This window comes from Poecilia reticulata, chromosome 3, assembly GCF_904066995.2.
Source record: "Poecilia reticulata chromosome 3, P_reticulata-male-v2, whole genome shotgun sequence".
Taxonomy (NCBI): Eukaryota; Metazoa; Chordata; class Actinopteri; order Cyprinodontiformes; family Poeciliidae; genus Poecilia; species Poecilia reticulata.
Genome location: NC_088832.1, coordinates 22,665,905 through 22,679,678, shown reverse-complemented (window position 1 = coordinate 22,679,678; position 13,774 = coordinate 22,665,905). Strand labels below are relative to the sequence as shown.

General features: G+C 38.3%; 1 protein-coding gene and 1 long non-coding RNA gene across 6 annotated transcripts; one reads left to right on the top strand and one right to left on the bottom strand.

Moving 5' to 3' along the window:
- Positions 1 to 433: 433 nt before the first annotated feature.
- LOC103462844 (hexokinase HKDC1) lies at positions 434 to 13,489 on the bottom strand. 4 transcript variants are annotated; one of them, XM_008405853.2, is made up of 21 exons: positions 13,410 to 13,489; positions 11,460 to 11,622; positions 11,207 to 11,364; positions 10,989 to 11,111; positions 10,811 to 10,906; positions 10,576 to 10,675; positions 8,485 to 8,668; positions 8,222 to 8,377; positions 7,910 to 8,143; positions 7,297 to 7,438; positions 6,194 to 6,347; positions 5,835 to 5,974; positions 5,579 to 5,698; positions 5,364 to 5,459; positions 3,811 to 3,910; positions 3,478 to 3,590; positions 2,664 to 2,800; positions 2,390 to 2,545; positions 2,216 to 2,303; positions 922 to 1,067; positions 434 to 843 (listed from the first exon to the last, which is right to left on the bottom strand). In XM_008405853.2, the coding sequence occupies exons 1-21, from the start codon at positions 13,470 to 13,472 to the stop codon at positions 708 to 710; spliced, it is 2,805 nt and encodes a 934-aa protein (XP_008404075.2). In that variant the 5' UTR covers positions 13,473 to 13,489; the 3' UTR covers positions 434 to 707. The 4 variants fall into 4 exon arrangements, with proteins under 4 accessions (XP_008404075.2, XP_081461380.1, XP_081461382.1 ...); XM_081605254.1 differs by lacking the exons at positions 7,297 to 7,438; positions 7,910 to 8,143; positions 8,222 to 8,377; ... (5 more) ...; positions 11,460 to 11,622; positions 13,410 to 13,489 and adding an exon at positions 7,158 to 7,236; XM_081605256.1 differs by lacking the exons at positions 7,297 to 7,438; positions 7,910 to 8,143; positions 8,222 to 8,377; ... (5 more) ...; positions 11,460 to 11,622; positions 13,410 to 13,489 and adding an exon at positions 7,102 to 7,120.
- Positions 6,362 to 13,331, top strand: LOC103462843 (uncharacterized). 2 transcript variants are annotated; one of them, XR_014086927.1, is made up of 5 exons: positions 6,362 to 6,762; positions 7,318 to 7,458; positions 7,932 to 8,100; positions 11,553 to 11,710; positions 13,237 to 13,331. It is a non-coding gene; the product is annotated as an uncharacterized LOC103462843 (long non-coding RNA). The 2 variants fall into 2 exon arrangements; XR_533403.2 differs by lacking the exon at positions 11,553 to 11,710 and having other exon boundaries at positions 6,369 to 6,762.
- Positions 13,490 to 13,774: the final 285 nt, after the last annotated feature.

The window sequence follows — 13,774 nt, the reverse complement described above, 5'->3', positions numbered from 1 at the left end:
CACAAGAGAAGTAGATAACTATGACGAGAAAGGAAATGATACATGGATCTTCTAGTTTTACAACAAAAAAAATCTGAAAACTGGTTTGCATATATATTTAACCTTCCTTAATCAGATAATTCTAAATAAGATATTCTGACTCCCTTAAGAAGCCATGAACTTAAATAACATGTAAATAGACCAGAGCACTACAAGGGCCTAAACAAATCCTATATCAAAATCTATTTGAAAACATTTGCAAGATTTGAAAACTGATGTTTATATACATAGTTCCCCAATTGTTACTTTGCACAATTCAGATTTCTTTCTGAGAATCCTTAGAAAACAATGTGTCCTTTTCCTTCCACTTCACTGTGATTCACTGCTTTCTAAATCCTAATGATTTAGAAATTTATAGATTTATAGAATGTGACAAGAAATTAAAAACGTCAAAAACGTGATCACTGCCTGTGTTTATTATAAACAGACCTCACGCTGAGCCATAAAAAGAGAAGAGAAACAGTTTTCACAAGTTGGAGGAAAAGCAAATCTAACCTGTGGCAGGGCATGCTGACTATTTACTGTAAATAAGGTCCCTTAATATAATAAAAGTTACCAGACAGCCACTCTTATGTGTAAAAATTAACTAATCTGGGTGTAGTACTCTAAACACTGAAAGTGGTTTTCTCTCTTCTGTGTTGTTTCTGGGGAAGCGTCTTTATTCCCCGTCACATCTGATGCTTCTGTCGGACCACGGCTGCAATGAGGGCGGCACCTTTCCCGCTGCCCTCCTCTGACGGCATGAAGGTCACATCGCACTGGGGAGCCATGACCCCCACGGTCTCTTTCAGGACCTGCGAGAAACTACAAGCAGCAGCAGAGAGAATAAAGCGTTTAGTGATTAATGGACGATTCACAGCAGCAGCAGCAGAGATAACTCACTGTGGATGCAGTTTGTACAGAGCGCCGTCTACGCCCACAGTGATGCTCAGACGCTCCAGGCCTCGGTCTTCTCTGATTTTATCCACCACTGCCGCCATTCCTGCTCCACACATTTGAGCCGCACGACGCGACACCGCTCCACACACCTGCACAACAATCAGAATGCTCATCGTTAGCCAGCTGAGACACACTCAAAACATATCACTCAATATCAGCAACATCAAGATGCACAATTATTTTTGGAGAAGCTAAAAGAAAAGGAGGCATTCTGTTTCAAATATTTATCACAGGTAAAGTAAAATCTTCTTACAATAGAAAAAGTTGGCAACATCGCCAATTATTACACCAATTATTTGACTTTTAAATAATCAAATTCTTTGCTTTGTCTTGCACGGACCTCATATATGCGACTTTGACTGAAAATCCGATTTTAATTAATTTGTTCAACTTTCCTAAATACAGCTAGCGTTTTCAAACAAAGAGTGACTTAAAGCCTTATTTTATTGTTCAGAATCGACTACATTTTGTTCCATTTGTTCCTATTTTTAAGTTTTGGATCTATGATCATTTACGCTTTCCTTCCCAACAACACATTTGACTACTTTGTCTAATTCAACACTGTATAATTTGTTTACTGCTGTGTAGGTAAAATGATCTCTAGTTCTTTTCATGATTTTGGCATATGTGTCAAAAGGTTTGGACACCTCTGCCTTAAGGTATTAATAATTTGGCCTTTTTCAGGTTCTGAAATTAATAAAATGTCTCTTAAAGTATACAACAACACTCAACACATATTCTGTTGTGTCACTTTTAAATTAAAGATGAAGTAAAAATAGAAAAAGCATATCTAAAACATTTTATTGGCCATTATTTTTGGAAATCCAGTGAAAAACGGTTTAAACCTTGCATTTGTTGTTATATCTGTGCTTTGAAACATTAACGGGTTCTTTCTAATTTTAGTCAAAGTTACTAAAGAGCCATTGTAAAAGGTTGCAGACCCCTGATCTATGCTATATCAGATTAATGTTTTAGTAATCTTCACTTATTAAGAATAATCTCACTCTTCCAGGAATGAATAAATATGAAACCTATAAAACTTTACCGAGACATTTGAGTGAAGAAAGAAAACTAGGTGTTAAGAAGTGGAAAAACTTTAACCTATTAGATTTTTTGAACTCTGTTTACAGTCAAAATACAAGCTTTAAATGTTGAACACAATATTTAAAGTATGACTGACCAAACTACTTACAGAAACCTGTTGCATTTCCCTTTAGAATAGAAAACTGTTCCGTACCTCCTTGACGATGATGCTGTCGTCGCAGGTGCCGTGCAGCCCCAGCTGCTGCAGAATAGACCTGACCTGCAGCAGAGCCAAGTGATCGCTGCGCAGAGGAAACACAAAGCAGCAAACCTTTAAAACTGAAAACAAAAAAATGCACCTGAAATATTCCTAAACCACTTCTGCTACCTCTCTATTTGTGAGAGATATTTTGTTTCAAATATCCCGGGGGTTTTTAAGGTTTCGGTGACGTGTCCTTTGAACAGGAGGCCTCTTCGGGTCAGATCCAGTAAAACCTGTCTGACGATTTCACCCAGATACATCCCACTGGTCAGCTTTTCAAACCTGAACATGAAGCAGAGGAAAATAACTTGGCTAACGAACACGTTCGCATGGAGAAAGAGGCTGTGTGTGTCTCTGCTGCTGGAAGGAGAACAATAATAAATGAGGAGTACTGGATGACCTTTGTTTTCCAGGGTTGACTGAGTGTATGTCCACCTCGACATCATAAGGTGTGATTATGTCCTCCAGACAGCGGTCATTGCCCAGACCACCCCACTCTGTGTTTACACACATCTTCAGGCCCGACTTCACAGCAGCCTTATGCCATAGAGGAAACAAACAAAAACACAACCATTAATTAGGGCTGCAACTAATTATTACTGTAGTAATCGATTATTTTGGTGATTAATCAGCTAAATGATGAAAAAGAAACAAATAATTCAATTCCTGTTCATAATTGTTCAGATTAACTGATTAAGAACTGGATAGAAAAAGGTGATCAATAAGAGATTTTTGAACTGGCTGAAGCTAAAATTGAGGAGTTCTGGGTAGAATATTTTCATTGACAAAAGATTTTTTTTATCTTAAGCGCAAAATATTATATATATATATATATATATATAATAATTTTAGGTTAAACCTATATGATGTTCATTAGCAAATGGCACTTTTTGAGAATGTTTACTCCAGTTAACAATTAATTATTAAATTGGTTGACGATTATTTTAAAAGCTTTTGACTAAATACAATTCATTGTTTCAACCCTACTATGTATGGAAGAGGATTAAGGCCACTGAACAAAAAGATTTCAGACTTTAATCTCAGAATTCAGGCTGTAATTTCAGAATTCAGACTGTAATCTCAAAATTATGTCTTTAATCTCTTGTTAAAGATATAGAAGTCTGAATTATTTTTTTTCAGTGACCCAAATCCTCTCCCCTAAGCATGAATATAATCTCTCCATCCCTCTAATTTCCTACAATCTGCCTCTTTACCTCGCCCTCCTCTCCTTCTGACGTCTGTTTATTTGTCCTCAGGATGCTGTTGCTCTGTTCCAGCTTCTCGATGTTCCTCAGTTCTTCCATGTAGCAAAGGTTTGAACCTGTACCTGAAACATGCAGCATCAGCTGGTTTTAGTTTAGACATTTGCACCAAACGTTTTAACGTTTGCTGCAAACGTTTAACATCAGCCATTTACGATGCTCCTTTAAGTGGTTAGGTTGAATCCAGAGCTGATGCTTCTCTACAAACCTTCATGCTGTCACAACCACAGTCCCAGTGATGAACCAGAATGTTTTTTTTATCTGTAGAGACTCTCTGTCACATACCTGCAATCATTCCAACTTCACATTTAGGGTCCTCATAGGCGCAGCTCATCATGGTCCCAACTGTGTCGTTGACTAAAGCAACAATGTCCAAGTCAAACTCCTGAAGGCATGAAAAACACACGTCACTGAATTAGTTATGCCTTACAAAAATACTCACACCTCAAAACATTATTTAGATTTTTATGATAGATCGACACAAAGTAGATGTTGATTGTTAAATGGTTTATTTGAAGGGATAAGACTGATATAACACTGTCATGAACATGATGGACTCTTCATGAATGTATCATTCGGTAAAAAAATGACACTTTTAATGCGAAGTTGAATTAAAAGTACATTAAAAGAATGTAACTTCATGACAACAGTCATAAACATTCATGAAGACTCCAGTTGTGTCATGTTTACATGAGTCTTAATGCTGCAGTTTAAACCAAATAATTATTTCACAATATCCAAGAAAAAAACGGCCCTCACCTAATTAAAGAGACACATTTCTCTCACAATATCAAGTTAAAATAACGAGTTATTTTACTTTAAAATACTTTAAATTCTTGTTTCAAATTGCATGAGCAAAATTTCTGATCTGACAATGAATTTTATTAAACATCACAATGAATTCAGCCCAGAAACATTTAGCATGAACAGGACATCATCCTCAAGCTTTGCAAACTTAATAAAACACAAGAGTCAGATCAACGTAATGCACTTCCATCTCAGGATACAGAAACAAGCCGCTAAGCATTCTGGGAAATAGTTCACACTCCTGTCTTTTGCTTCTTTCAGTTTTTTTAAGTGTTAACCTAAAAACTCTAGTTTATTCGACTCTTAATATAAACGTTAACACAGCTTAACGTTTATATTAAACGTTAAGCATTTATCTTTGATCAAATGTTATCAAAGATTATCAAAGATAACATTTGATCCTAAATGTTATCTTTAACATTTAGGATCAAAATCTAAAACTCACTAAATGTATTTGATTTAAAGAGTAGAAGATAGTTGACACAACTAATTTTAGAGCTCTTCATGGACAGACGCCAGACTACATTAAGAACCTCATACAGCCTTATGTTTCAACTAGGAGCCTCAGGTCGTCGAATTTGAACTTGTTGACGGTTCCTCGGACCTTTTTTAAGACTCGTGGAGACAGATCTTTTAAAGCAGTGGCGCCTCGCCTATGGAATGAGCTACCTTGCACCATTCGATCTCTACATTGCATAGACACTTTCAGGAAACAACTTAAGACCCACTTTTTTAATCTTGCTTTTTAGTGTACTACTGTGTTTTATTGTTTGTATGTTGTTTTTAATTTGTTTTATTTTTTATACTTTGTGCAGCACTTTGTGATCCTGGTCTGTGAAAAGTGCTATAGAAATAAAGCTTACTTACTTACTAAATGTGGCTGAAATGTATTACAGTGTAGACTTTTAATTAAGTAAAATATGTTGACGTAGAAGAGCTACTCTAACATGAGTAATATTTTTGACAACCCTAACCATGCATTCAAGTCCAGTCTTCGCTGTATAATAAGAGTTTGTGTTATTTGGACTCACGTTGCGTCTCTTGATGGCCTCTCTGAGCATGCTCACAACATCTTCTCCTTCACAGTCTGTAGCCTTAAAGCCTTTGGTCCAGCTCACCAATGTGCCCTACAAAGTTACACAATCATACATTTTAATTGACAAAATAATGCTGGATGTTTTTTTGTTGTTTTTTTTTTAAGAAAGAGGTTAAAATCCTAATCTAACAGTGATCCAGGTTCACCTACTGTATCGATGTCTGACTGCTGACAGGGGAAAGAGAAGGTGAATCCTGCAGGAAGGCGAACGTTCTTCAGCCCCATGTAGTCCAGGAAGTCACAAACACACTGAGCCAAGTGGTCAAACAACTGAGAGAAAGAGATTTGACGAATCACTGAACTGGATTTTATCTTCTACTGAAACTTATTTAGACAAGCTGATATATGATAGTCTATTTCTGTACAGAATTATTTCGTTTGCATGATGGCAAAAGGCTTGCCTTACCTCCTCTCCAGTTCCCTGCATTATCTCCAAGGGAATGGTGTAAATTTTATGGTAAAGTCGAGTTTTTTGTCTTTTAAATCGCACAAGCATAGCTCTGAAGTTCGTTCCTCCCAGATCCAAGGCAAGGTATTTCCCACGTTCTGAAAAACAAAAGAATTTGATGAGGACTGAAATGTTTTATATTAGATATATAAGACATTATATATCTAATATAATGTAGATATAAATTATATTATGTGTAATGTATTATATTATATTATAATACATTATAACAGAACTGTGTCCACCAACACAGTTCTGTTGGTGGACAGAACTGTGTGCCGCTTGGAGAATGAGGGATGTCGAGTTTATTTTCACACCTGTGCCGTCTGGTGTGTGGTATACGAAAGAGGGAAGCATTTTAATGGTGCAGCCTTTGCTCTTCAGCCCAGCCTCCAGGCCCTCCCTCATCCTGGACTTCACCAGCTGGAGCTTCTCTTCGTTCAGAGTGAACAGAGATAGAGCTTCATCCACCTGCAGGAACAGGGAAACACCGTGTCAGGTCTCCCTTTGCACGTGACGTCACGCTCTCCAGAACTCCGCCCACTTCGCCATAACGGTCGGCCATGTTTGGTCAAAACGACAAATGCGCTCCAGACATCTGTAACATAAAACTGCTTCTATTTCGTTGATTTCCTTTTAAAATAGTCATAGGATGCTGCGCTGCCGGCTGCACAAACAGACAAGGATGCAAACCAAACCTGTCATTTTATTGTAACTTTTAATGAGAAAAAATATGGCGGCGACGGATAGCAGCCGTTAATAGTAATGCCTGTGTGCCGTCGGTGTAATCGTAGATTTGCAGTAAACACTTTTTATAAGGTAAGAAGATTACCTTGTAAAACGTAAGAGTGATTAGAAAGATGTGAAACATCGCATTATGGAGAAGGTAAGTGTATAATCAGTAGTAACCATGGAGACAGTGGTACCGTCAAGTAGCCTAGCATGTATGGGAAAAAAACTGGATAGCGTCTCGTCTTTTCTACGTTTTTAAGGCTTCTCCGGTGTAAGGGGTTTGTGATATAATGATATAAATCATGTGGTGTAAATTCAGGCAAAATTGGTAATTTGATCAACACGTAAAAGGAGGGAAGAAGTACGGGTCGGTTTATAAGCTAGCTATTTAAAACTTTTATAAATACCGCCGTCTATGACTACGAGCCCGAACCAGGTGTGTTACGTTCACAGACAAATTAGCTCGACTCGAGCAGGTAGCAAATAAACTGACAAAAACAACTTTGGAAAACAATTTCAGTCGCTCTGTTCAATACTCCCGATTCTCACTTCCGACGTCCAGTCAGTGCGCCTCGAACGATTATGTGACGTAGTTGCGCAGGGTCAATACCCAGGAGGGTTGTTTTTAGTTCACCTGGGAAGAAAACGTATACTGACACCTAAATCTGATGAAATCAAGCAGTCTGACCTTTCGCCTCTGTGATGTCAGACGCTGGGCGACCGCTGCCACGAGGGCAGCGCCTTTGCTGCTGCCGCACTCCGAGAGGACGAACCTGACGTGGCAATCAGGAAGCAACCGCCGCACCACCTTATGGAGCCGCTTAGGATACCTGAAGAAGTGTGAAAGTGTGTGAGTGGAGCAGCAATATACACTGAACACACCACCTTGTCCAGGAAACATGGTGACGCAGCATCATGCTGCAGGGATGTTTTTTTTTTTTTTTTTGCAAGACTTAAGAACTGACGCTTTTTATGCAACCGGAGGAATTAACAATAATTTCAGTCTGTTAAAGCCTATAGACAACTGACAAAAATCCAGTTGTCTACAAGTAAAATTACAAATGGGTCACAAATCAGGCAATACGGGAATATAAGAAAGCCCTTAAAATAATATAACAAAGGGATTAAATTGAGCAAAAAGAATGTCAAAAGACAAATAACTATTAATTTTCTGTATGAGTTGTGATAAAAATGGCTTGTTTCAGAATTTAATCGGGTCATAAACCGTCTTGAGCATTTTCTGTGCTTTTGTCCTGTATTTTTCACTCCATGTATTGTGACTTCTGTCCATGGCGACTTACTGTGGGTGTGTTTTGTACACAGTGCCATCAACGCCGACTGTGATTCTCAGTCCTCTCAGGTTCCGGTTCTGTCTGATCCGGGTTAGAATGGCCACCAGCCCCGCCGCCACCAGATTCGAGGACCTAAAGGACACGATGGTGCTGACGTGCTGAACAGCGACGCAGTCGTCAGGTGAAGGGGTCAGATGCAGGTGAGTCAGGATTTCCTTGGTGTTTTTCAGACCGTTTCTGTACCTAAAGAAGAAAAAAGTACATTATTAGAGTGCGGGCAGCTTTCAGATATTGTGAAGCAGAAACATAAAGCGGGCTTACTCCTCCATCGCTGCCACATCTGCAGTGGTTATCTTCCCTTTGGTCCTCAGAGCGTCTGACACATGCCCATCAAACAGCAGTCCCAGTTTAGCCATCTTCAACACCACCAGCCTCACCAGTTCACCCAGGTACATCCCACTGACCATCTTCTCAAATCTACAAAGAAGAAGCATTTGTTGGGAAAAGGTATAAAAAGAGTTTCGGATGAGTCTACGATGAAGAGTCACGTCGTATAAGAAGAAACGGAGAAGCGTTTGTCTAACGTTTGTTTTCCGGGGTTGAGGGAGGCCGCATCAACGTCTCTGTCAAAGTCAGTAATGAAGTCATGCAGGGCCCCGTCATCCCCGAACGCGCCCCACTCGGTGTTCACACACATCCGGCCCTCGTCTCCCTGAACCATGTCGATGTGACGCAGCTCCTCCATGTAGCAGGCGTTGGTGCCGGTTCCTGTGCACACAAACACAAACGTTACACTGAACATACGTACACAAAGCCACGCGTGAATCTACGTTTTTCACATTGCAGCTTCATGTTTCACTGCGAGTTGATGTAGTTTTATGTGATGAAATAAAATAAAAATGTATAAAAGTAATGCATGATTTCAAAATCTGAAACATGTGCCCTCTTTAACTATGCTACCCCTAATTTAAATCTAGTTCAATGTACTCCCAATAGTAAATAAAGTCCATCTGTGTGTAATTTATTCTCATTATAAATGCAGCTGTTCTGTGACGCATAGTGGAGGCAGCATCATGCTGTGGGGAAGCTGCACTGCAAAAAAAGTAATTTACAGTAAAATACAGGGAGCTGTTGGTGCCAGAATTTTACTGTATTTATACTGATTTTACCATATAAGTATGGTAAAATATTTATTTTATTTTATATATACCATATTTATATTTACCATATAGTTATGGTAAATGTTTATAGGGTAAAATCAGTATTTATATACACTGCTCAAAAAAATAAAGGGAACACTTAAACAACACAACGTCACCCGACGAGGGTCAATCAGTGTTGCTTCCTAAGTGGACAGTTTGATTTCACAGAAGTTTGATTTACTTGGAGTTATATTGTGTTGTTTAAGTGTTCCCTTTATTTTTTTGAGCAGTATATATTTACCTAGATGGTAAATATTTTCACCTAGAATTATGGTAAAATTTGTTAAGAATAAAGCTGTATTTATATCTATTTTACCATATATAAATATGGTAAATATTTACACTATAAAATCCGTATTTATACGTATTTTATTGTATAAATATGGTAATAAACGTATTTATATGGTAACCTTCTGGAAACCAATGCTGCCGGTATTTTACTGCAAATCAGAGACGTTTTATTTAGTGAGAGTCAATGGGAAGATGAAAGGAGCTACAAACACTGGAGTCCAAGAGAAAAACCTCTTGAAGACCATAAAAGACTTCAATCGGGGAGGAGGTTCAACTTCCAACAAGACAGTGACCCCAAATACACACCTGGATTTACTGTGGACATGTTTAGGTCAAAGCTTGTACCTCCAATTTGACTGAGTTTGAGTTATTTTGCAAAGAACAGCTGGCAAAAACATGCCTCATGAATTTATGTATATGTAATACTTCACAATTATGAACATCTTTGTGTTGGTCATTCTCATAAAATCTCAGTAAAATACATTTAAGTTTGTAGCTCTAACAGGACCAAATGTGAATGTAAAAGGTAAAGACACTTTAGCAAGAAAATGTAAAAACGTTTTTTTTACTAACAGCGTAATATCAACTATGGCCACTAGAGGGAGTCAGTGGATTCTAAAGTTGCCTTGTAGCGTCTTTAGGTAAGGTAATCTTATTTATATTGCACATTTTCAGCAACAAGGCAATTCAAAGGGCTTTACATGAGTTAAAAGTAAATACAAACAAAATGACAAACCAAAGGAAAGAAAAAAAAGAGGAAAGAAAACTAATCTGATGTTCTAAAGTATGTAAACTAAGTGCTCCTGTTCAGGGTTGCTAAGTATCTAATTCCATTTCTAAATAGTTTATATATTTATTTTGTAACCAGATGACAACCTATAAATTATTGTTACATAATTTTTATTTCCTTTTTCTTTTTATTGCTAATATAAACATGTCTATTTATAGATTAAATTAAACTGATAAAAACAGACTGATACACTTTGCTTTTATATTTTGGACCTTAGGTTAAAATCTTGATGTGGCTTTGGAAATAAATATATTTTTCAGCCTTTCATGTCTATAATTATCAGACCACAACAAAACGTGATGATACAACTTGTATTGAAATTCTAAGAAGACTGGGCATATTTTAAAACATTTGAAAGGCGGCGGCTGAAACGATGTGAATGTTCGTCTTACCGATGATGAGTCCTACTTCACAGCACTGGTCATCAAACCCACAGGTCATCATGGTCGCCACGGTGTCATTAACCACTGCCAAGACATCTACGTCCATATCCTGTGGAGCACAGGAGAGAAAAACATTAAGCTACAAGCTGCATGATGGAGGATATCATGAGGAAAAGCATGAAATAAAACTTTCTCTGAGGCACAGTGGCATTAGTGATAAAAATGTTGGATTCTTGTGCCGTACCCCGGTTCTGTCGATGGCCTGCCTGAGGAACTGGACCACATCTTTCCCCTGAAGGCCGCGAACTTTGTAGTTTTTACACCAGCTTAACAACAATCCCTGCAGAGCAGAAACGGTAAACAAGAGCGATGAACATGCTGTCGTCACAAAGCAGATTTCTGTGGATGGAGGACAATCCTACCTGATCCAAACCAGGGTGCTCACATGGGAAGGAGAAAGTAAAGGCTAGCGGATGCTTTTTCTCTGGACTCATGTTCTTTTCAAGCAGGAAATCCTTCAGAGACTCTGAGACATGGTCAAATAACTACAGATGAGAAACCAGACAAAGGAGAGAGAAAGAAGAAAAGACCTCAGCTCATGTTGTTTGCAACCCGACCAATATTAGTATTTTTATTTTACCTCAACAGCTCTCCCTTCATGCAGCTCCTTTGGTATTGGGTATGTTTTCTCCTCCATCTCCACTCCTCCCTTATTAATCCCCTCATCCTCTCTGACTTTAACTCTGAGAACCTTAAACTTGGAGCCTCCGAGATCCAGAGCCACAAACTGTCCTTTCTCTGCAGGCGTGAACAGAAACCGAGACAAAGTCCGTCACCTCGCTTCTGCAATCCTTAGTTTAGTTAATTAGTTTATTTATGTGGAGATGTTTAACCTGATCCATCGGGAGTGGAGCGGACATGAGTCGGCAGCATCTTCACAGCTGCAGCGGCCAGACTTTCGGCTGAAAGTCCTTTCTTCATCTCAGCCAGGAAACGGTTTGAGATGTCGACGAGCTGCTCGTCCTGCAGACGCATCGCGTGCAGGAACCTGTCCACCTGTACGGAGAGAAGAAACGCAGGAGAAATCCAGCTGAGTTAAAGGGCAGTGAGCTCCACTGGTTTTCTTCACACTAAACAGGAAGAGGTATTTTCTGTGCATTTTGAGCCTAGTCTGACCTGTTTTTCTTTTTAATTTTAAATATTTTTCAGCATCTCCTAACAAATGTGCATCAGATTATACACATATCTACCAAATTTAAGTTTTGTGAGGAAGTATTTAACCAATAAAAATAGTTTTCCAAAAACATCAAAACAATTCATTAGTTTATTGATGCATTATTTTGCCTTTTTATCTTATTTTTATTACTGATTACATACTAACCTCAAACTTAAATAGAGCTCATATTTACAATTTTGTTTTAAAATTAATATCTACAGAGCCAAAAGATGTAAATACCTACCACGTATTACTCATTTTCATCTTATCTAACTTCCTTTTTGCAAATATTCACAAGTGTGGTGTCAGTTACTATTCAGTCTGGGACTGTTTAATAAATGTAGTACCAATTGCCTCCAGAAGACATAACATTTTTAAAAAGACTCCTCCTGTGTGTAATTTAATTTCAGTATAATCTGATGTTTCTTTTGAAAACGGAAAACTTTGTGGCACAACATTCAAAACATTGTTCAGGAAAGTAGCCAGAATGATTAAAACTATGAAGAGATTGGAAAATCTGTTTTCAGGACAACTATTTTAGGTGAACTCTATAGAACTGGTCTTTCTGGGCAAGAAGCAAGAAGTTTTTATTTTTTTGGCACAATCCACGGAGAAGGCGGCAGTGTGAGAAATAATGCTGCACATTCAGCTGAACACGGCATAGTAAAGGTGAAACACGGTGGTGGCAGCATCATGGCACTTCTCTGACTTCAGCAGAGACAACTAGTTTTAAATGGAGAAAATATAACTAAAATAAAAAATGTGGTTTTAAAGGTAAGCATGTAGTAATGACAGAACCAGAAACCTAAACTACTGAACCCCTGGTTGCTATGGCGATTCATGTATCCACATTTATACACTGAGCATGACGACTTTGATGAAGATCAGGAACTTGGAGTGAAATAAAAATACACGGAAAAAAAAAAAAACAGGACATAGACGTGTACATAGATTAAAATAAAGATATTGATATTTATGAAAATGTACTTTAGCGCACATTTATTTGGAGACGTAACTTGTTGAAATCTGACTTTTTTTCATGAGTTTATGAAACTATCTCACTATCCAGTGTTATTACTAATGTGCTATCGCTGCTTGATTTAAACACGTGCATCTTTGCTGGGAGTGTCGGTACTTTGTCCCTGTAGACCAGCAGTTAAATGACTGAGTGGAGCAGCAGTGTGTGTATGTGTGTGTGTGTGTGTGTGTGTGTGTGTGTGTGTGTGTGTGTGTGTGTGTGTGTGTGTGAGAGAGAGAAACGGAGAGAGGGAGAGATGTTAATCATTAAGGCCCAATGGTGACACAGTAACTAATGATTATAGCACCATATTACCTTGTTACAGTGCAACGTTATATGTCTAGTTAATTAATTAATTTTAGTTAGGTGGTATGTAAAGTTGTTTTAATACAAATATTTGTATTTTTAGGAATATTTTTTTGTCATTTCTTTTCAGAGTCAAATTCTGAAAACCACCAGACAGAACTGCAACAGAAGGAAGAACTTTAAATAACTTGAATTAAAGCGTTAAATAAACGCAGTTATTACACAGCTCCTCTACGTCATTAAGTTGTAAATAAACAAACAAAATGCACCAACTCTTCCGAGCCTCGTTGAAGAAACTCCCACCTTCTTAGTCGGATCCTCCTTGAGTTTGGAGAAGAAGAACGAGATGAGATGAACGGCCAACATCTTCACGGTCCAAATGGGAAGCGCAGAAACTGAGGGTTCGTCTGCGAGTCTGTGCGCCTGTCAGAGCGCAGAGGGAGAAACTGAAATGACTAAAATACAGAAATCTGTTCCAACGTTATCTCTACACATTCTGAGTCGTGATCAACCTTCACCAACTCAATGATTAACGAGCCAATCCTCCCGTCATAGTCATCATCGTCACACATGGTCCATCCCGCCTTCACTGAGTCATAATGGAGGAAAGTTTATCAGTGCATTGTTTTCAGGTGTTACATGCAACTTTATTCAAATTTAAAGAGCAA